This window comes from Talpa europaea (assembly GCF_964194135.1).
Source record: "Talpa europaea genome assembly, chromosome: 9".
Classification (NCBI taxonomy): Eukaryota; Metazoa; Chordata; class Mammalia; order Eulipotyphla; family Talpidae; genus Talpa; species Talpa europaea.
In genome coordinates this window covers 19,119,532-19,143,453 of record NC_140076.1, presented here as the reverse complement: position 1 = coordinate 19,143,453, position 23,922 = coordinate 19,119,532, and the positions used below count along the sequence as shown (strand labels likewise).

The 23,922-nt window shown below is 41.7% G+C and overlaps 1 protein-coding gene across 3 annotated transcripts; it reads right to left on the bottom strand.

Annotated features, from left to right (window-relative positions):
* Nucleotides 1–1,683: 1,683 nt before the first annotated feature.
* Nucleotides 1,684–23,591, bottom strand: S100PBP (S100P binding protein; the record flags this gene model as incomplete). 3 transcript variants are annotated; one of them, XM_084241880.1, is made up of 6 exons in its annotated part: nucleotides 1,684–1,825; nucleotides 4,122–4,209; nucleotides 20,736–20,842; nucleotides 22,024–22,109; nucleotides 22,743–22,846; nucleotides 22,967–23,591. In XM_084241880.1, the coding sequence occupies 6 exons, from the start codon at nucleotides 23,589–23,591 to the stop codon at nucleotides 1,684–1,686; spliced, it is 1,152 nt and encodes a 383-aa protein (XP_084098006.1). The 3 variants fall into 3 exon arrangements, with proteins under 3 accessions (XP_084098006.1, XP_084098004.1, XP_084098005.1); XM_084241878.1 differs by having other exon boundaries at nucleotides 22,024–22,112; nucleotides 22,743–23,591; XM_084241879.1 differs by having other exon boundaries at nucleotides 22,743–23,591.
* Between the last annotated feature and the right edge of the window lie 331 nt (nucleotides 23,592–23,922).

Below are 23,922 nucleotides of genomic sequence, written 5' to 3'. Positions count from 1 at the left end.
GTGGATGTTTGCATGTCATACTCCCTCAAGCTAATTTATGGAAACCTGGAGAAGTGACTGATGTAGTAAATGCCAATTATGTTCATTGAAATAATAGTTTTTGACTCTTGCCTTTGAACAGAACTTTGCATTTTGGTCCCAGAATCTAAACCAGTTGTCCAAGGAAAAGAACATCCTTGACTGGCTAACAATAGTAAACACTCAGGCACATCAATCTAAATTGGTGGCCTCAATGAACAAGCTTTCCCCATGTCAGTTTCTAAAACAGGATAGTATGTTTATGATGGGTTACTCACATACAAAGATGGGCCAGTTAAACAACAAAACCAGACAGAGGCAGCTTGCTCATTAGCACAGGCTGTGCTACAGCAACTATGTACAACCTTCACAAAGAGTGACCAACAATAGTACTAATGTTGGCCTGCAAGATCTCCCAAAAGCTATCTAGAGCTTTAGGTAAAGAGAGAATAACAAACTCTTAAGACATCCATTAAGACAGCTACACAGGCTGTGAACTTGGATTCGAATACCAAACCTTAAGATCAGGCAATGTTTTTTGTGCACAGGCTTAGTCAGGAGCTTTGTGAAACTGTGCATCCAAAGTCTGACCAAATGAAAAGAAGGTAACATCTAGGATGTAAAGGCACCTGCTGTTAACTAACAATGGAAACAAAAGAGTGCCTCTCTGAAATGTCTCTCACAGGATGGATGGAGGCTTTCTGACTAACTCATCAACTCATCCTCGAAATTGGGGTACAGTAGATAAAGTGAAGACCAACTGACCCCTCAGTGGCACGAACTTTCTGGCCTGTTAGAGTCTAGACTTTGGGTAGGTAGCTCTTCAATAAAGAGAGCGGGGAGGCTGTTCTCAAGAGGCAATCAGTGTCTAACAAGACACAGGAATACTCTGGTGGACTCCGAAGGTTTAGTAGTCACTGGGGAGAAAAGGAAAATCCTTAAAGAAGGCAAAGAAGACAATCAGTCACAAGACTACAAATCAACAAGGCTTTCTCAGTAGTCTTGTGTCAGTCAGAGTTAAGATGCAGAAAGACTTGTAAACACTATTGTGAAAATAAATTTAGTGTAGAATGAAAAAAGGTAAAAATAAAGGCAACTAAATAGGTACAAAAAAGAGAACATAAGATTTGCACTGTTAATCTGTCCTTTCGACAGGATTTTTGTCCTGCTCCATCCCACTTCAAATGTCCTGAATTACCAACTTAAAATTTCTGACAGTATTTTCAGAAATTCAAATAAAAAAATAAGAGGGGCTGTTAAAAGTGACTTACATCCATGTATAAGTCGTTGGCAATAATTACCACTGGTTTGCAGTCTAATAATCTCTTCCTTATAGGAGAATAAAAAGTGGTTTCTGTTGGGCACCAGAATTATCCACTTCACCTCTGTATAGAAGTGGTGTCTTGTTTTTGCCTGGGTGTTTTAGCTTAATGTTGGCTTTCAAGACAGACAGACACACACATACATACACATAGACACAGATAGACACACACACACACCCCACGGACCCTGGACAAAAATTTTCAAGTCAGCACTGGAGATTTTCCAAAAAGTGACAAGTTCTTTAAATAAAAATCTTGTGAAAATAAAATTCAAAATCTACAAAGCACAAAACAGCAGATGATGATGAAACGCTGCTCTGGACAGGACCATGGATAAAGCCCTTCACTGCTGATGAGATGAGACAAAAGGACTGCACGGGAAATCTGTGAGACGCTGGAAACGATGGTGGCTTCGTTCATTCCTATCAACCCACTGAGTCAGGCTGTATCTCTGCAGAGGGTCCTGTCGGAACCGGGCATAGTTTCTATCAGGAGGGAAAATAAAAATAGGAAAGATGAGGGTTTCAACTGGGATGGCTATTTGTATACAAAAGAGACCAACACAACTATTTTAAGGATATCTTTACTTTTGAAACTAGCTATCAATTTTATATTTTGATCCTCACAGTTTTAGAAATATGACACTATTTTAGTTACAGGAAAGATACATTACAAAGATTATTTACTTCCAACTCCCAAAGCTATGTAATTCTATACAAGTATTATGGTGATATATGCCATATACATAAATGTTCTAAGAAATGCATAATAATATAATGTTTAAGTAGGAAAAATATTCTCTACTTCTAGAAACATTCTGAACAGGATGTATATTTCATCACTTGCAACAGACCTGTACCTCCAGCAGGACCTCAGGGTCTGACACAGCTTAAAAGATTGCTCAGGACACAGTAGTTAGAATAAAATTCTCAGAGAAGCTAAGTCATCATGTGAGTATCACATTGTAAGTTTAGAGACTGAACAATTAACAGCACAGATTCAAAGTAAAGTTTCTTGAGAGTCTCCTGCTGGGCTAGGTTTCTGAACTGAATGCTCTGAGATAATTTGAGCCCATTCTCAATTCCAGCTGTTACTAATAAGCATTTGGGAAATTTTGAGCAAAGGAGAGAATATGACTTTTGTTATAAAAGAAATCTCTTTGGTCACTGAATTGAGAACATTTAGAAAAGCAAGGAAGCTGGGAAGACTATTTACGAGACTTGCAATAACCCAGGTGAAAATGATGAGAAATGGTCAGGTTTTAGATATATTTTGTATGTGGAGTTTAGAGTTTATAGCATTTGCTAACAGAACATAAGGTAAGACTGAATATAGGGTGAGAAAGAAAAAGAGTCAAAGATGAATCCAAAGTTTCTGAGTAACTAGATAAAAATAACTGAATAAGTCTACAAACAACACTCTCAAAAATAAAGAAGATTTTAGAACCAGAAAGGTCTTTGACATCAGTTAGTCCAATATCTTAATTTTACTGATGTGAAGATGAGAAGTGATTTGATCAAAATCAGATAGCTAGTTAAAAATTGCAAAGCTAGGGCCTCCCCGGTGGTGCAGCGGTTGAGCGCTGGGTTTCGAGGCTGCGCGCAGCCTCTGCGGCGCCGGTTCGATCCCCGGCTGCTCCCTGGCCGCCGGAGGAGGGTCCCACATGGCGCGCAGACCTCTCCTGCCGCCCGCTGCTCCCCTCAGCAGTGTACTTCGGTCCTTCTGCCTGCTCTGCTCCCCGCTCTGGCTCTGGTGAATTCTCTCACCCTCCCTCCCGCACTTCTGACTGTACCCAGTTGCATGTATAAACAAAACAAGCAAACAGACCAGCAAACAAATAAATAAAGCATGCCTCTAAAAAAAAAAAAAAAAAAATACAATAGAAAAAAAAAAAATTGCAAAGCTAGTATTAAGATCTAGAGTAAGAAAAGGGATGTCAAATACCAAAGAGCACCTGCACCCTTATGTTTATAGCAGCACTATTTACAATAGCTAAGCTTTGGAAACAACCCAAATGCCCAAAAATAGATGACTGGATCAAGAAGATGTGGTACATATACACCATGGAATATTACTCAGCATTCAAAAAGATAAACACATGCAATTTGCAGCAACATGGATGGAGCTGGAAGGGATCATGCTCAGCAAAATAAGCCAGAAAGAAAAAGAAAAATACCGTATGGTCTCACTCACAGCAGGAATCTAGAAAACTTAAATAAGGGACCAGGAAAAAGAATAACTATAAGAAAGAAAACATCAAAATTGACAAACAACTATGAACCAGACACACTCTATAGGGATGGGGGGGCGGGGAAAGGAGGGCTTGGGGTCAAAATAAGGGGGTTGTATCTGCAGCGCCGGTTTGATCCCCGGCTGCTCCCCGGCCACCAGAGGAAGGTCCCACATGGCGTGCAGACCTCTCCTGCCGCCCGCTGCTACCCTCAGCAGGGTACTTTGGTCCTTCTGCCTGTTCTGCTCCCTGCTCTGGCTCTGGTGAATTCTCTCACCCTCCTGTGCTTCTGACTGTACCCAGTGCTTGTATAAATAAATAAATAAATCTTTAAAAAAAAAAAAAAAAAAGGAGGTTGTAATTGTATGGGGAATATAAAAAATAAAATTTAAATAAAAAAAAAGGGATGTCAATCCAGTTTAGTCCATTATACTTTACTATTTCTTTTTCTACCTCTGAAATTGAACAACAATTATAACACCAACTCCCCAATATATTTCCTCCTATAGCCAATTCTACCCTCTTGATCCTTCTTCTAGTCACCCACTCACCGCTTGGTGAGGTCTGAAGGATGTTGCCATTGTTGGTTCTGTAGATGATAAACTTGATCCATCAAGGCATTACGCTCCCCCACAGAACCTGTAATACAGAGGGAACAATGGTTAGGAAGCATGTCAATCATGGTTAAAGAATTCTTTCAGGGAAAGAAAACAGGCACTGGTCATAATAGTAACTATCTATGATAATCACAAGCAGTCAGCACAAAAACTCCAAGCCAGAGAGGGGAGCCTGGTCTTGGATGATGATGAGATAATGATGATGCATAAGATGGTGAGGAAGCAGTAGTGACAGTCATCACTCATTCATTCAACATTAGCGCCAAAAATCTGTGAGGAACTTTACTGATCCTTAGAATATGGATGTGGACAAGACACTAATACCTATTCACAATGAAGTTATATAGGAGACAGGTAAATCCAAAATTCGTGTGATAAGGGCAGTGACGGAAGAAATACGGGCTGTTATGCAAGCACGGAGCCAGGAGGGTGAAGGTTAGAGAAAGTCTCTTCCAGAAGAAGTAAACTATAAGCAGATATCTAGAGAATATATAGTAGTGAAGGAAAGAGAGGTGGGAGGCTGGGGTGTCTAAGAGGAATAGCTGATACAAAGGCTCAGAGACACAACAGCAAAATATATTCAATAAACAAGAGAAGTTGAGACTGGGGGACTTTTCTAAACAAGAAAAATTGTTGGATGTAATTTCTCATATACCGACAAGGTGCTAGGTGCTTATATTATCTTACTTAAAACAAATCTTATATGGAGATAGACTTTGTCATTAACATCATTTTAGAGATGGGAAAGTGGCCCAGTGATGTAAACTTGCTTCAGTGCTTATTAAATCAGACTCAAAACTAGTTCCATGCCTTTGCCACTATTTGATAGTGCTAATTTTGCACATAAGGACTGAGCTAAAGCTCAGGTTAATGTTAATTTACAAAGATTTTTCAAACCCGGTGATAACCAATCATTCATTTATAGTGAAGTGTTTTACTAAACACATCGGTATATATATAAACCATGAATATATAGTATTCAGCAGAAATTTCTTCTAATCATGAGCTAATACTTTTCAGAAAAATTTACAGATTCATTACATTAAAAGTTTCTGTGTGGGGGGCCTGCCTCCCTGGTGGCCTAGGAGTCAAGTCTCAGGGCTATCACCTCTGAAGCCTGAGTTGGATACGTAGCCAGAGAGATAACCCACATAGCGTAGCAGACCATGTCTCATCTGCTGCTCCCCTTAGCAGTGTATTTCAGTAAATCTGCCTGTTCTGCTCCCCACTCTGTCTCTGGTGAATCCTCTCAACACTGCACCTCTGGCCTACACCCCAATTCTCCTGTACACAAATAAATAAATCTTAAAAAGTTTGGTGCCTCCCTGGTGGCACAGCGGGCTGAGCACAGTGCTGTGAAGCTGTCCGTAGCTTCTGCAGTGCAGGTTCGATTCCCGGCCGGCCAGGAAGATACCCACATGGCTCGGCAGACCTCTCCTGTCTTGCCTGCTGCTCCCTTCAGCAGTGTATTTCAGTAAATCTGCCTGTTCTGCTCCCACTCTGTCTCTGAATCCTCTCACCCTCCCACGCCTCTGACCTGTACCCCAGTTTTTGTATAACTAAATCTTAAAAAAAAAAGTTTGTGATTAAAATTAAAAAATACAACCAAGGGTAAAAGATAATTAACCAAATGAAAACTCTATTTGAAACATATATGATGGCAGGTTCAATGTCCTTACTCTACAAAAGTAAGCCTGAACAAAAGAGGTAAAGGACATGAATAGATAATTCATAGAAGTAATATAAGTAATCAATAAACATACTGAAAAGATGTTCAATAATCTCAGTAGTACGGAAAGAAAACATATTAATTGCACTCCTTGAGAAGGAAATATAAATCAGAAATGAGTTTCCCCTTTAAAAAGAGAAGCATTTTTTGATCGGAAAATCCTTTACCTGCTGGATTATTATGCTAAAATAAAAGATTTTGATCCAAATTTCCTTTCCTCTGCCCTCATATCATTAGCACCCTACTTCCTCCACCCTCCCCACAAGTACATTTCAGTGTGTGTGTGGAGGAAGGGTGTGGCAGAGTGTAAGCAGCTTTGTAAAGAGTTCAAGATACATTTCTCTTGCCAGAGCGTCACCAAAGTAAGGCTGATGAGATATGTTAATTCTGGTGTCCAATCTCAAAATGGAACAAGAATATATGTAGGCTATGTTCTTCAGCTCACTAAACTCTTACCACCTGATTCTATAAAACTGCCAATGGGGAATAAAGATATACTACAAACCTTCTATAAAACCTCTTTAAACTTAAAGGAGACTGGTCAATTTGGCTCAAGGAGGCTTCAATTATTCAAATAGTAGGAGTCAGGGCCTCTGTGGTGGCACAGCAGGTTGAGCACAGCGCTGTGAAGCTGTCCGCAGCCTACGCAGCACCAGTTCAATTCCCGACCGGCCAGGGAGAATCCCACATGGCGACGCAGAACCCTCCTGTCTCACCCGCTGCTCCCCTCAGCAGTGCTTTCGGTCCGTCTGCCTGTTCTGCTTCCCGCTCTGTCTCTGGTGAATCCTCTCACCCTCCCGTGACTCTGGCCTGTACCCCAGCACTTGTATAAATAAAAAGATATCTTAAAAAAAAACAACAGAAGTCAAAATCTAACAGTAGCAACTTACATAGAACACCACTGATTTTTACTGAATGTTCAAAGCACGTTACGTGTATTAAACTCATTTCTTTTTTTTTAAATGATTACCATTTTATTTTTATTTATTTATTTTTAAAGATTTATTTATTTATTTATACAAGCACTGGGTACAGTCAGAAGCGCAGGAGGGCAAGAGAATTCACCAGAGCCAGAGCAGGGAGCAGAGCAGGCAGAAGGACCGAAGTACACTGCTGAGGGGCGCAGCGGGCGGCAGGAGAGGTCTGCGCGCCATGTGGGACCCTCCTCTGGTGGCCGGGGAGCAGCCGGGGATCGAACCGGCACTGCAGAGGCTGCAGGCAGCTTCACAACCCAGCGCTCAACCGCTGAGCCACCGGGGAGGCCCTAAACTCATTTATTTCTTACAACAATCCTATGACATATTTCCCCCATTTTAGAGATGAAGAAGCTGAGGCCAAGAGTTCAGTAATTTGCCCAAGGTCACATAGCAAGCAATAGCACCTGAATTACAATACTATAACACCATCGAAAGGTGGAGTTTCCTTAAAAATGTTTCTGCAACTGATAATTCATAATTGGGATTAGAAAGCAAAAACCATATTGCATCTGTCTTTTGTATACCCAGTTGGTACCTAGCACAGTGATGAGTAAACAGGGTTCAATAATTAGGTCTCAGCTCATGCAACAAGAAATGTTAGCTTTATGGGCCTCCCCGGTGGCGCAGCGGTTGAGTGCTGGGTTGCAAAGCTGCCCGCAGCCTCTGCGGCGCCGGTTTGATCCCCGGCTGCTCCCTGGCCACTGGAGGAGGGTCCCGCATGGCGTGCAGACCTCTCCTGCCGCCCGCTGCTCCCCTCAGCAGTGTACTTCGGTCCTTCTGCCTGCTCTGCTCCCCGCTCTGGCTCTGGTGAATTCTCTTGCCCTCCCGCGTGTCTGACTATACCCAGTGCTTGTATAAATAAATAAATAAATCTTAAAAAAAAAAAAGTTAGCTTTAATTAGCTCAAAGCACCAAGAACTTACTGATAGACTAACCTATATGATTAATAAGATTTAACAATCTAGAAATAATGGGAGCTAACATTTATCAAGCATTTATCAAGCATTTATTAGACACTTTACTAATTGCTTTAATGTATCCTATCTTTTAATCTTTTTTTTTTTTTTTTTAAAGATTTATTTATTTATTTATACAAGCACTGGGTACAGTCAGAAGCGCGGGAGGGTGAGAGAATTCACCAGAGCCAGAGCGGGGAGCAGAACAGGCAGAAGGACCGAAGTACACTGCTGAGGAGAGCAGCGGGCGGCAGGAGAGGTCTGCGCACCATGTGGGACCCTCCTCCGGTGGCCGGGGAGCAGCCGGGGGTTCGAACCGGCGCTGCAGAGGCTGCAGGCAGCTTCGCAACCCAGCGCTCAACCGCTGCGCCACCGGGGAGGCCCCCTATCTTTTAATCTTAACCAACAAGGCAAATATCATAATCTCGATTTTATCTGTGAATAAACTGAAGCTTAGAAAAGATACTCATTTATCACCTAGAAAATCAGAAAGTCAGGATTCAAACGCCATGTGGGGCCAATAATCCAAAAACCTTATTTCAGCTCATAGCTTCAATCTCTTCTTCCTCCAAATTTAGACATGCTAACAAGAATGGAAACATTTTAATTTTCTCTTCCCTTCATAGTCTCTAACAGATGGATTTTCTTGGACCAACAATCAGTATCCTGGTTTTATTTTAAGTTGTAGCTTAAAGGTGGTGAAGACTGTCCTTTGTTTTATGGCTAAGAATGAAATTTATCTAAGAATGAAATTAGGAAGATAAAACCCTCCACATTTCAGGAATGATATCAGTAATTCACCTAAACCTTAATGTATAGGTCTGTAGCTGACTGGTTTTGGGGAAAATCCACTCTAATGACTGTCCTTCATAAAAGTGAATCAACTGTTATAAAAGAAGAGGAATGAGGGCCTCCCCGGTGGCGCAGTGGTTGAGCGCTGGGTTGCGAAGCTGCCCGCAGCCTCTGCAGCGCCGGTTCGATCCCCGGCTGCTCCCCGGCCACTGGAGGAGGGTCCCACATGGCGCGCAGACCTCTCCTGCCGCCCGCTGCTCCCCTCAGCAGTGTCCTTCGGTCCTTCTGCCTGCTCTGCTCCCCGCTTTGGCTCTGGTGAATTCTCTCACCCTCCTGCGCTTCTCATTGTACCCAGTGCTTGTATAAACAAAACAAACAAACAAATAAATAAAAAAAAAAAAATGCCTCTATTAAAAAAAAAAAAAAAAAAAAAAAAGAAGAGGAATGAATAATGCTTGCTATGCCAATTGCTGTTCTGACAGGTTTCATAGGTCACCATATGTTTATATCATATGCCCCTACTCAATCAAGTGTGGCAGGTGACCCAAGAACACAGAATCTCTTCAATGGCTAAGAGGTAAACTGGCACCAATGATCACTGAGTCAATCAGATATTCTCCTTTGGAATGTAATAAGAAGAAGTGAGAGAAGAGCATACAACAGGACTCTAGGAGAGGAGAGACACTTGAGAGAGCAAACAGAGCGCAGCAGAAGCGCTAGCCATGGAGATATAATATTATAAGTAGTAGAATCACTTGAAATCAGCAGGGAAAACCTGAAGAGGGAACAAAGGCACCCTTTTCCAGTTGGGTGTGGGGTCTGGCTCTATGGTTCATTCTTTTTTTTTTTTTTTTTAAATATTTACTTATGCATACAAGAGCTGGGGTATAGGCGAGAGGTGTGGGGGGTGAGAGGATTCACCAGAGACAGAGTGGGGAACAGAACAGGCAGATTGACCAAAGTACACTGCTGAGGGGAGCAGAGGGCGAGTCAGGAGAGGTCTGCTGCGCCGTGTGGGTTGTTCCATGGCCAGCCGGGGATAAAACTCATGCTGCAGAGGCTGCATACAGTTCCATAGGTTGCATCTTAACTGGTTGCACCACCAGGGAGGACCCCTAAGGCTCATTCTTTTAATAAAAGTCCTGGCTATGTTGTTGGACATCTAATTTTCATCTTTTCCTACAAGTCCTTAAACTCAGTTACGTTAAAGGAAATCACAGTGTCTTTATCCCATGTAACTATAAAAACCTTTCCAAGAAAGGGGGGAAAAGGTGTTAGAGATGTAGGCTACTACTTTTATTTTTTTATTTTTTATTTTTTTAAAGATTTATTTATTTATTTATACAAGCACTGGGTACAGTCAGAAGCGCGGGAGGGTGAGCAAATTCACCAGAGCCAGAGTGGGGAGCAGAGCAGGCAGAAGGCCTGAAGTACACTGCTGAGGGGAGCAGCGGGAGGCAGGAGAGGTCTGTGTGCCATGTGGGACCCTCCTCCAGTGGCTGGGGAGCAGCAGGGGATCGAACTGGCATTGCAGAGGCTGCGGGCAGTTTTGCAACCCAGCACTCAACCGCTGCGCCACCGGGGAGGCCCTAGGCTACTACTTTTATAAATAGATTAGTAAATTAGTAAGATAAGTAAGAATGAAAATGTGTCACTTTAGGTCAACAAAACTAAAAACACTTGACTGTTTTTGCAGATAAGGCAAAATAACAAAAGATAGAAATAGGAATTATGTAACTCATTTTTGAAGTGGTATATTGGACAGCAGATAAAGTAATACACAAATGTCATCAACAACAATGCCAAATGCAGGATCAGAATTTATATAACCATCTTCAGTAAAAATCAAAGCAGAGACTCCTACTTCTAGTCACAGAGTAGGGGAATGCAAACTTCCATGAGTAGGGAAATGTAACCTCCCACTGTAAGCATCTATAACTGGACAAAAGATACAAAACAACTGTTTTCAGACTGCTCAGAATTGTGATCTCAAAGGAAAGGTAACAACTGAGGAGAAATGTCTTATGAGCCTGTAATTTTTCCAACTAAAAAGGTTTTAAAATTGAAAGCCAGGGCCTCCCCGGTGGTGCAGTGGTTGAGTGCTGGGCTGCGAAGCTGCCCGCAGCCTCTGCAGGGCCGGTTCCATCCCTGGCCACCGGCAAGGGTCCCACATGGCGCGCAGACCTCTCCTGCCGCCTCTTTTCCTTAATAAACTTGTAAAAATAAAAAAACAAAAAAGGTAGGAAGAAAGAATTACAAAGTTGCACAAAGAAATTTTTGGGTGTGTATAATGTTTATCTTAACAGCAATTTCATGAATGTATACATGTCAAAACTTAACAAACTGTACATTTTATTTTATTTATTTATTTTTTAAAGATTTATTTATTTATTTATACAAGCACTGGGTACAGTCAGAAGCGTGGGAGGGTGAGAGAATTCACCAGAGGCAGAGCGGGGAGCAGAGTAGGCAGAAGGACCGAAGTACAGTGGTGAGGGGAGCAGCCGGTGGCAGAAGTCTGCGCGCCGTGTGGGACCCTCCTCCTGTGGCTGGGGAACAGCCGGGGATCGAACTGGCGCTGCAGAGGCTGTGGGCAGCTTCGCAACCCAGCGCTCAACCACTGCGCCACCAGGGAGGCCCCAACTATACATTTTAAAAGTATGCAATTTATTGTACTTCAATTGTAACTTAAATAAGAAAAAATGTTTTGAGATAAGTTAATTCAAAAAGAACAATATGAAATGAAAAGGGAACAAAACAGGAAAGAAGTCTTAAAAATCATAAATGTGAATGTGAAAAATCAATAAAAGGATAGAAAATATTGGGTCTCCCTGGTGGTATAGGAGTTAAAGTCTCAGCACTATCAAGCTATCAGCAGCCACTGTGGCATGAGTTCTATCCCTGCCCAGGGAGTTAACCCACATGGCGCAGACCTCTCCTGCCTTACCCGCTGCTCCCCTCAGTAGTGTATTTCAGTGGATCCATCTATTCTGTTCCCCTCTCTCTCTAGTGAATCCTCTCACATCCCACACCTCTGGCCTATACCCCAGTCATTGTATGCATAAATAAATAAAATCTTTAAAAAAAATCAGGGCCTCCCTGGTGGCGCAGCAGTTGAGCGCTGGGTTGTGAAGCTGCCCACAGTCTCTGCAGCGCCAGTTTGATCCCTGGCTGTTCCCCGGCCACCGGAGGAAGGTCCCGCATGGCGCGCAGACCTCTCCTGCCGCCCGCTGCTCCCCTCAGCAGTGTACTTTGGTCCTTCTGCCTGCTCCGCTCCCTGCTCTGGCTCTGGTGAATTCTCTTGCCCTCCCATGCTTCTGACTGTACCCAGTGCTTGCATAAATAAATAAATAAATCTTTAAAAAAAAATAAATCCTTGGAGGCTTAATATCTAACTCTTCTTTAAAAGAGAGTATAGGGCCTCCCTGGTGGCGCAACAGTTAAAGACAGTGCTATCAAGCTATCTCCAGTCACTGCAGCATGAGTTCGATCCCCAGCCGGCCAGGAAGCAATCCACACGGTGCAGCAGACCTCTCCTGCCTTGCCTCCTTCTCCCTTCAGCAGTGTATTTCAGTAAATCCTCCTGTTCTACTCCCCACTCTCTCTGGTGAATCCTCTCAGCCCTCCACACCTCTGGCTTACACCCTAGTTCTTGTATGCATAAATACATAAATCTTTAAAAAAAAATAAATAAAAAGAGAGTATATGAGGAAATAAAAGAAATTTAGCAAATTCTCAGAATAGAGATTAAAAGGCCCTCTAGGTACCTAGTAGTAACAAAGAAGGGGAAAAACACCTGCACCAAGACATTTCAATAATTAGTACAAAATTTCATAATACAATGGATAAAGAGAAGATTCTAAGAACTTCCAGAGAGAAAAAGACAGTTCACATACCAAGGAGTAAAAATTAAACAAAAGACTTAAATAGCAACACTGGATGTATGTCTTCAAAGTTCTGAGGAAAAATAATCTAATTTAGAATTCTATACCAAACTATCAGTCAAGTATGAAAACAGAAAAGATATTTTCAGATGAAGAAAGAAAGACCCCCTCAACTTATCCCCTATGGACTCAGAAAATTTTCAGAGAATGTGCTTCCCTAAAACAAAAGATCAAGAATGAGGAAGAAATGGGATCCAGAAAATAAGATTTAACCCAGAATGGCAACAAAGGGAAACTGTAGGATGACGGTTCTGTAGCAGGGCTAGAGAACAAGCAGTGCACACTGGCACAGATGAACAGAAGGTTCTAGGAAGAAAGTCTCAAGAAAAATATTTAAAGGAATTGATAAGAATATTGGGTACATTTGAGCATTTTCAGAGGGACGGGGGAACACTGGTGAGGATATAAGTTGCATATGCAAAAAATTAAGGAAAAATTTATTTGAGGTTTTAAAAAAATGAGATAATTAACTCCAGACAATGAATTCAAGAAAGAAAATGAAACCACAGTATACTACAGTACAGTACTTGGCTTGGCAGTGAACGATATTTACGTAGTTGTAGTACAATAAATAGTGAGAACTAACAACCATTACAAAGGCTACTACAAAAAAACCCTATAAAGTTCAACAGTTGGCAAGGATATAGAGAAAGTGGAACTGTTGGTAGGATTGTAAAGTGCAATCACTCTAGAGCAGTATAGATGTTCCTCAAAAAATTAAAAAATAGACCTACCATATGATTTAGCAATCCACCTCTGGGTGTATATCAACATGAACTGAAAGGGGAGGGAATGTGTTCTTACACAAGGGACTACTGGTGATGGTGCACGGGTGACTTGGTGATGGGAATTTTGCGGGGACTACACCTGAAAAGAGAAACCATGCACTGTACAAAAAGGAGGAACAATGTAAAATATATATAAAACAAAAACAAAACAAAAAAAAGAACTGAAAGCAGGGTCTTAAAGAAATGCATATACCCATGTACGTAAGCAGCACTATTCATAATAGTCAAAAGGCGGGCCTCCCTGGTGGCGCAGTGGGTTGAGCACTGTGCTGTGAGGCTGTCTGCAGCCTCTGCAGCACGGGTTCAATTCCTGGCCAGCGAGGGAGAAAACCATATGGCACGGCAGACCTCTCACACCCCGCACCTCTGACCTGTACCCTAGTTCTCTTATGCATAAATAAATCTTTTTTTTTTTTTAAGATTTATTTATTTATTTATACAAGCACTGGGTACAGTCAGAAGCGCGGGAGGGTGAGAGAATTCACCAGAGCCAGAGTAGGCAGAAGGACCGAAGTACACTGCTGAGGGGAGCAGCAGGCGGCAGGAGAGGTCTGCGCACCGTGTGGGACCCTCCTCCAGTGGCTGGGGAGCAGCTGGGAATTGAACCAGCGCTGCAGAGGCTGCGGGCAGCTTCACAACCCAGCGCCCCACCGCTGCGCCACCGGGGAGGCCCTGCATAAATAAATCTTAAAAAAAAAAAAAGAGGAGCAGGGGCCTCCCTGGTGACACAAGGGGTTAAGTCTCAGCACTATGAAGTTATCTGCAGCCACTACAGCATGAGTTCAATCCCCAGCCCGCTGATCCACATGGCACAGCAGACAGTTCCTGGCTCACCCGTTGCTCCCCTCAGCAGTGTTTTTCAGTCAATCTACCCATTCTGCTCCCTGCTCTGGTGAATCCTCTCACAGTCCCTTCCGTGCCCCCACTGCACCTGTGGCCTACACCCCTGCTCTAGCATGCATGAATAAAATAAATCTTTAAAAAAAAAGATGAATGCGTTCACATCAAAAGACACAGGAGCCCATTTGACAGAGTTCTCCATTGGTCAAATTTGTGGCAAATTTGAGTATGAAAAAGAATAATGATTTTAACACAACGATTTTTAAAAATCCATGAGGAGGGCCTCCCTGGTGGCACAAGGGGTGAAGACGCAACCTATGAGGCTGTCCACAGCCTCTGCAGCACGAGTTCGATCCCCGGCAGGAGAGGGAACAACTCACATGGCACAGCAGACCTCTCCTGACTCGCCCGCTGCTCCCCTCAGCAGTTTACTTCGGTCAATCTGCCTATTCTGTTCCCCACTCTGTCTCTAGTGAATCCTTTCACCCCGCACACTTCTCGCCTGTACCCCAGCTCTTGTATGCATAAATCAATCTTAAAAAAAAAAATCCATGAGGTAATAGTGATATTTTAAAAATACAGAACAGAGGGCCTTCCTGGTGGTGCAGGGGTTAAAGACAGCACTATCAAGCTATCACCAGCCACTGCAGCACGACTTCGATCCCCGGTTGGCCAGGGAGCAACCCACATGGCGCAGCAGACCTCTCCTGACTCACCCGCTGCTCCACTTCAGCAGTGTATTTCAGTAGATCTGCCTGTTCTGCTCCCCACTCAGTGAATCCTCTCACTTCCCGCACCTCTCTGGCCTGCACCCCAGTTCTTGTATGCATAAATAAACAAATCTTTAAAAAATACAGAATAATGTTAGCTAATAATTGTAGAAGAAATAATGTATTTAGAAAATGAACTCTTTCTACACAACTTGATGCAAATTCAGGCAAGGATCATCAGTGAATGCTCAAAAACCATTAGGTGAACACTGTTGTGGAAGAGGATATTCCTAAATTACCAAAGTCACAGGATTACCACAGATAATTTACTAATTGCAAAGCAGGAAATGAACCTTATGGAAGAATGTGGCAGCTAACAATTTAACAACATGATCAAACTTAACACCACTATTACAACAACCTATCATTAGACAATGCCTCCTAATTTGATACAGGATGAATATACAACAGTACCTATGAATTGTTCCAGCCAAAAAAATCCTTCATCTGAATCTAATCCCTCCTCTAAAGCCATCTTCCAGTTTACAGAAAATAAAGGGATGGAAGAACAAGTTAAAAGACACAACAGAAGAAACAACTGGACAGAGTGCAGCAAGTGAAACAATCTATAAAACAAGTCATCTAGATTAAGAGGGACTAAGGACACAACAACTAAACACAAAACTAATTAGATCCTGTTTGAACAAATTTACAGGACATTTTTGAACCTGGGGAAACTGGAATATGGACTAGGTATCAGATGATTTTAAGTTATGATTAAATATAAATTGCCAGTAAACATACAGAAAGTATTTAATCAAATTACTAAAACAGAGTATGTTAAAATGCACCTATCAACTTGGTGACAAAAATTAACAATTTTTGGAGGCAGGACAATCTGGTAACATGTAACGAAAGTTTTAAAAATATTTATATACTTTACCCAGCAATTCCACTTCTAGGCATTCATCCTATAGAAATAAGAGTTGTACAGAAACATTTATTGACCAGAATGTTCTTCACTGCAGTATTGCTAATGAAAATGGACACAACCTAATTATTCAAGCTGGAATAAAAATTATGTAATACTTTTAAAGATTAAAAATCTTAATGAGATATTTAACATGGAAAGGTCCTTAAAATATGTATTGTGAATGGAAATGTGATCCGAAAGGGCAGAACTAGGAACTACCATTTGAAATTATAGGGCAGCAGAGTCTGGTTCAAAGTAAAGAGTAAGTTTCTAACAATAAGAATTTTCTAAACAATGAATGTTCTGCTTCATCAGGTAATGAATAATGAGTTTTGCATTATTAGAACTCTAAGCAAAGGCTGAATAGTCACCTGGCAAAGATATACAGAAGAGATTTATTTATTAAAGAGAAGATCTTAATGGTCCTTCTCCTACTCTTAGAACTACCTCCACAGAAAGTTTTCCATTAGCTGGGATTCCAGGAAGGAAGTGGTTGGTATTTCTTTGTAAATGCTAATAAATACCCATGTGACACTAAACTGAAAAAGAGATTACATCTATATTAGAATAATGGAGCTAAAGAATGATTACTATTATACTCAGTTTCAATAATATACACATTATTGATAATGTGAAAGATGACAACCCAATGAAGAGAATTTAAACTGAAATGCCTTGAACTACAAGTGAATATGCTCCCTACTAATTTTTTCTGTGTCTCATAAAGAACCTAAAGAGTTATAATTTTCAAGTTGAAATAGTATTAAACATCACAGAAGGATAGAAGACACTATGCTTTTTGCTTTTTGTATATTCTGTAATTCATATACAGAGATGAAGAGCATGACTGAATATAGCATATAAAGTCTCTGTATTTTGGGCCTCCCTGGTGGTGCAAGGGGTTAAGTCTCAGCACTATGAAGCTGTCCACAGCCACTGCTGCAGGAGTTCGATCCCAGCCAGGGAGCTACCCACATGGTGCAGCAGATCTGTCTTGCCCACTGCTCCCCTCAGCAGTGTAGCTCAGTAGATCCACCTGTTCTGCTCCCACTCTGTCTCTGGTGAATCCTCTCACCCCCTGCACCTCTGGCCTACACCCCAGCTCTTGTATGCATAAATAAGTAAAATAAATCTTTTAAAAAAATTTATATAAAAAAGGACATTACCTCATGGGGGTAAAGAAAAGCAATGACTGGGGACTCCCTGGTGGCGCAAGGGTTTGAGATACAGCACAATGAAGCAATCCACAGCCACTGTAGTATGAGTGCGATCCCCACGCAGGGAGATGACCCACAGGGCACAGCAGACCTCTCCTGACTCACCTGCTGCTCCCCTCAGCAGAGTATTTCAGTCAATCTGCCTGTTCTGTTCCCCACTCTGTCTCTGGTGAATCCTCTCACCTCCCACATCTCTGGCCTGCACCCTGGCTCTTTATTTATTTATGCATAAATAAATCTTTTTTTTTTTTTTTAAAGAGCTGTCCGCAGCCACTGTGGATATACAGAAGAAATTTTTTTTTAAAAGATTTATTTATCTATGCATACAAGAGCCGGGGTATAGGCCAAAGTGTGGGGAGGGGTGAGAGGATTCATCAGAGACAGAATGGGGAACAGAACAGCCAGATTGACTGAAATATACTGCTGAGGGGAGCACAGGGCAAGTCAGGAGAGGTCTGCTGCACCATGTGGGGAGCTCCCTGGCAAGGGATTGAACTTGTGCTGCAGCGGCTGCAGACAGCTTCATAGGTTGCATCTTAACCTCTTTCGCCACCAGGGAGGCCCTAAATAAATAAATCTTTGAAAAAGAAAAGCAATGATCAAGTCTCTTCCACAGAGGTTGAATACAGACAGTTCTTTTATTTATTTTTTTTTAAAGATTTATTTATTCACACATACAAGAGCTGGGGTACAGGCCAGAGATGCGGGGGTTGAGAGGACCCACCAGAGACAGAGCGGAGAACAGAACAGGCAGACTGAGTGAAATACACTGCTGAGGGGAGCAGCGGGCGAGACAGGAGAGGTCTGCTGTGCCAGGTGGGTTTCTCCCTGGTCAGTTGGGGATCGACCTTGTGCCGCAAAGGCTGTGTATTGCCTCATAGTGCAGTGCTTAACCCCCTGCGCCACCAAAGAGGCCCTATTTTTTATTTATTTTTTAATTTATTTTTATTCATACAAGAACCAGGGTACAGGCCAGATGCACGGGAGGGTGAGAGGATTCACCGGAGACAGAGCAGGGAACAGAACAGGCAGACTGACAGAAACACAATGCTGAGGGGAGCAGCAGGTAAGACAGGAGAGGTCTGCGCACCATGTGGGCATCTCCGCGGCCGGCGGGGATCGAACCAGCACTGCAGAGGCTGCGGACAGCCTCACAGCGCTGCACTCATACACCTGCACCAACAGGGAGGCCCGACAGAGTTCTTTTAATCTGTCCCACCAATGACAGGTGTCAAGATCCATCAGATGCCTCCCTGGTGGTGCAAGGGGTTGAGTGTCCGCACTATGAAGCTAGCCATAGCCATGGCAGCACGAGTTCGATCCCTGGCCAGGGAGCTGACCCACATGGCACAGAAGACCTCTCCTGTCTTGCCCACTGCTCCCCTCAGCAGTGTATTTCAGTGGATCCACCTGTTCTGTTCCCTACTCTGTCTCTGGCCTGTTCTGTTCCCTACTCTGTCTCTGAATCCTCTCACCACCCTCTACCTCCCGCACCTCTGGCCTGTACCCCAGCTCTTATATGCATAAATAAATCTTTAAAAAAAAATTAAAAAAAAATAGTTCAAGCAAAGAGATCTTATAGGCAGAAGGCCGAGCAATCAGTACTACTAGTATTTGTTTCCTTAATAAAATGATTAATTAAATAATAAAAGGACCTGGGGCCTCCCTGGTGGTGCAAGGGGTTAAGTACCGCACTATGAAGCAGTCCTCTGCCTCTGCAGCATGAATTCGATCCCTAGCCAGTCAGGGAGCAACATACATGGCACCATAGACCTCTCCTGTCTTGCCCGCTGCTCCTCTCAGCAGTGTATGTCAGTCAATCTGCCTGTTCTGTTCCCCACTCTGTCTCTGGTGAATCCTCTCGCCCCACCCCCCGAACCTCTGGCACATACCCCAGCTCTTGTATGCATAAATAAATAAATCTTTTAAAAAATAAAATACATAAAAGTACCTGGAATAATAAATTCTTCTGGCTAATGTCTCAGAGTTCTAAACCCTTCACTCATAGCCTTATAAAAACAAGGGCCTCCCCGTAGGCGCAGCGGGTTGAGTGCTGCGCTGTGAAGCTGTCCACAGCTTCTGCAGCGTGGGTTCGATTCCCAGCCAGTCAGGGAGAAACCCACATGGCGTGGCAGACCTCTCCTGCCTCTCCATTGCTCCCCTCAGCAGTGTCTTCAGTCTGTCTGCCTGTTCTGCTCTCCACTGTCTCTGGTGAATTCTCTCACCCTCCCGCACCTCTGACCTGTACCCCAGTTCTTGTATAAATAAATAATAAAATCTTAAAAAGAAAAAAAAAGATCTGAAATTTAAAAAAAAAAAAAAAAACAAGTAAAAAAAAACTACGAAATAATTCAAGGTCTATCAAAGAAAGGTTGCATCTCCTCCAATCTTTGGTCTAAACTTCTACTAAAACCCTATCATGATTTATAATAGATCTGAGAATAAATGAACTAATTGTCTTTTCTGTGGAGCTTACCTAGGGCATCCTTCTTTCACATCTTCCATTATCCCCAAACACAAACAGAAGGGCTCCTTCGTACTGCACTTTATATATAATTCTGTTAGAACACTGATCAATACTGCAGTGTAATTATCTTTTACTTCTCCAGAATATCAATTCCAAGAGTGCTAAGAACTTACCCTACTCCTCCTTACGTTTCCAATCACTAATCTTCAAACCTAGCACCACTGAAAGCACTTGAGTAAGGTTTGATGAGAGAAAGAATCTAAAGATGACAGAATATAGACGCGATCTTTATGAGAAGGAATTCTTTTATCAGTGGTGCTCTATCTTCTGTACCTTCAGTTGCTGTTCACAAGTTTTTCTTTAGTTTTCCATCAGCTAATAGTTCAGAATGAATGTTAACAACTATAGTCTCTTGAGGGCAGAGAAAGATTTAGCCATTTTGGTTTACAATAACTTTTAATGACTAGGAAGAACTCAGCTTGAAGATCTGGAAGGCAATCGAAGCTTTTCATGGACTTTATTCAGAAACCAAGATGCAAAAGTATATTTGAAATGCCTTCTTTTTACCTTTTTTTTTTTTTTTACTTATTTATTTATTTATACAAGCACTGGGTACAGCTAGAAGCACAGGAGGGTGAAAGAATTCACCAGAGCCAAAGCAGAACAGGCAGACTGACAAAGTACGCTGCTGAGGGGAGCAGCGGGGCGCGGCAGGAGAGGTCTGTGGCCGGGGATCGAACCAGCAGATTCGCAGCCCAGAGCTCAAATGCTGCCCCTTTTTACATTTAAATGTTGACGGCAATAAGGGAGATAATTCTAAATAAAGAAAAAACAATTATTACTGAGAAGCACCAGGTCATCCACTTCATTTTTTAGACAAAACTCCCTAGCTGAAAAGTACAGGTGTGTTTACAATCCTCAAACAAGGGGAAGTCTCTTCATGTACCATTAGGAGTGTCCTTAGACCCATTCTTTAATGCTGACTAGTCAAACTACTCTTGGGAATCTCTTGCTATGAAAATCGTTGTGTAAGGAAGTTTTCTTTTTCATCAGTCTAAGAAAACACAATATAATCTCCTACTTTAGGCTAATGACACTAAGGAAAAAAAAGTTCCATTCCATCTTTTACATGCCATTCTTTGGTTACCATGTTACCTTGATTAGAGTCCTCTGGGCCTTCTATATGAGCAATGACACTCCTTAGGTAAATTTCCTTCTGCTGTTCCAGATTTGATTGTGAAAACTCTGGCAGTACATTAGTCCTTGAACAAAGCAAATCAGAATAAGGAAAAACAATCCATTAGAACCATGAGTACAGTGCTTTGTAGGGAGAAGTCATATAATGCTCATCAGTTAGTACTAAATTTCAGAAGCAATATTTTAAGATCCAGTGACACAAGATAGTTTCACTTAGTATGAAACTGAAATCAAGTATGGAGTTGACAGAGAAAGGAATAGATACAACCTCCTGTTAATAAGGCATAGTAAAGACTACCGAGAGTCTTTGTCGAATGCTTCAAGGTTATAATTCAAGGTTGGCGAGGAAATAATTTCAGAGCCACAGAAAAACTGAATGTGATAAAGACTAAGAACCAGCTGGATCTAGCAACTGGAACATTTGTGACCTTGGCAAGAACAATTTCTGGCCCTTGTTCACGCTGATTATACTGTACTGAGGAACCACTGAGAATACTAAGATCATTACTTCATTACCATTCGATGTAAAGTGACTTGTGTTCTTTAGTATAATTTCCATTATATGCAATTCACAGTTTCTTTGATTATGCAAACAAAACAAAAAACCCCAGAAAACTGGGATTAAGAGTGGTAGTCAAAGGGGACTTTAGCCTTCTTTGTAATTTTTTTAAAGCAGATTATCTGTGTAATCAAATCTTTAAGAATCTCATTGTAAAGTCCATCTGACTCAACCTAAAATACAGCTTTGTTAATTGAAAAAGTCCATGTAGAGACACTGCCATCTCCTGGCAACAAGCGAGCAGAATGAAGATGACCCAAATCTGCAGTCTCTACTAGCATTTTCCCTAAGAACAGTTGTAAGCAAGTTGTGAGAGATGAAAAATCGATTTTCGAGTTATATTTTAACATGTTTTTAAAAATTATTCTAACTTATCATATCTATGACTAGATTTCCCCATACAGAGAAAAAGAAACCTTAATACTTACACAGTGCTTTCACTAATGTATTTATTCTTCTTCAAAACAACCCTATATGGCAGCAGAGAAGACATCAGCCTCATTTAATTGACAAAGAAACAGAGACTGACTTCCGCAAGGACACACAGCTAGTTATTGGTGGCCTCTAAAATTCAAATATGTTTACTTTGATGTAGGTTTTTTCCCCTACACGCTAAGAGGAAACTGAGGCAGGGGAAGAAACTGTAAGAGAACCAAGAGAAACCAAAGTACTTTATTACACTATTACCTTGTTTTGGCTTGCAGAACAGGAATGACTTTGCCTAGTCTTCTCTCGTGGACTTTCAGCTTCCCAGAATCCTTATCAAGAACATCCTGCTTTTTTTTCAGAGAAGAAGGAAAGATGGCCCTTAGTTATAAGAAAATAACTGAAAACACTATTTATGGAAATATTCTTGAAGGTCACAGGGATATCCTTGAACCCTAGCTATAAGGTACTACAGTAGGTGCTTTAAATGAGATGATGACTATAATCTTAAGGGGGAAAAAAAACCCTCTGTGTAGTAGAGATTATTATACCCATTTGACAGGTAGGGAATCAAGGGTCAAAAAGGTTAGGTAAATTGCCTAAGATTTTTCGGTTCTTCAAAGGCTGGCTCAGAGCTGGTGCTGAATGTAATAGAGTTTGACAACCAAAGACTGAAACTTAGGCTGAAAACCCAAAGCAACAGTAAAATCACCTTAGCAATTATTCAATAAATGGTAAGTTACTATTATGTACATTACGGTAAATACAATATTTCATTAATCCCTATTAACCTAAGTGCTACTAACTACAATTTATAGGTAAGAACTGCAAAGGAACAAGGGGGCTAAATATTTTGTCTTGGGTCACAGTGCTAGTTGCTAGTCAGCATTCAAGCCTCAAACTGAACACAAATCTCTGCTACAGTGCTTTGGAATGAAAATTATTTTATTTTTCTCCTTGCCTTGAAAACACATACTTACTCTGTTTGATGAACTGGAAACAACTGGAAACCTCATTTCACAACTTGATTTATGTGATACATTTCTCCAGGATGACTCCATATTAGAAGGAGTCTCTGAATGGTCTGAGATTTGGGAGAATACAGGTGTAGGTTTCTTACTGTCAGACATATTTTTATCAGAGACAGTGTGCTGAAAGTTATTGTTTGAAGAAGGGGTCAGGGATCTGTCCCTGGCAGAATTACTGGAGCTGATCCCTTCAGATTCAGTGCAAAGTTTGCTCTCATTTGGGCTAAGACCATCTTCTCTCATCTCTTCTCCAAGGGAGGAGGGCCTTTCATTATCTTTGGATGAATCAGTCTTGTCTTTATCAAGCACAGCATCACAAACTGTTGGATCAAATGGTGCAACAACTGTTACTTTTATAAGATTCTTTTCTAGTGCAAAGTGTCTGTTTAATGGTTTAGTAGGAATTGGTCCATGACCAACTGAGGAAGTTAGTTGAGGTAGTTTGAAGAGACCAGGGGTCTGATCTACTGGTCCTGTGCTGTACAGTGAGTTTTTCTCTTGGGGAGTATCAAGTAGAATTTGATTCCCTCTCCCTCCCTTCCCAATATGCCTGTTGTCATCTTTACACAACCCTCCTCCCCAAGAATAATGTTCATTTGCTAGATCATCATCCTTTAGGAGTTCCTGAATCTCTTCCTCTGTGAGACTGATATGGCCATCATCATCTTCTCCATCAGACAGCTCCAGCAAGGAGTCATCCAATCCATCATCATCCAAGGAACCCCAAGAAAATGGGGCACTGTCTTTAGGCAAGAGAGAAGTACCAGGAGATTGTTCAGAGGGCACTAGTGAACACGTCATATCTACAGAAATAAGAGAGTTTCACTAAGAAACAGGAAGTACCGCTCTACCAATTCCTATTTGCTCTATAGTGGCCGTATCCCAACATTCTTTGCACTGTGACTTTAAACACAAAAAAAAATTTTAAGATACCGAACATTACCAAAATCATGAAAACACATACTAGAAAGATACTTTTTCTCCCCTATCAAAATGGTAAAAATTAAGATGACATGATAATCTGGGTCATGAAAGATGTCAGAAACAAGCACCCTCAGAGAGTTAGCACAATATTTTGTGGAGAGTAATTTAGGATATCCTTTGACCCAGTAATATCACTGCTGGAAAACTT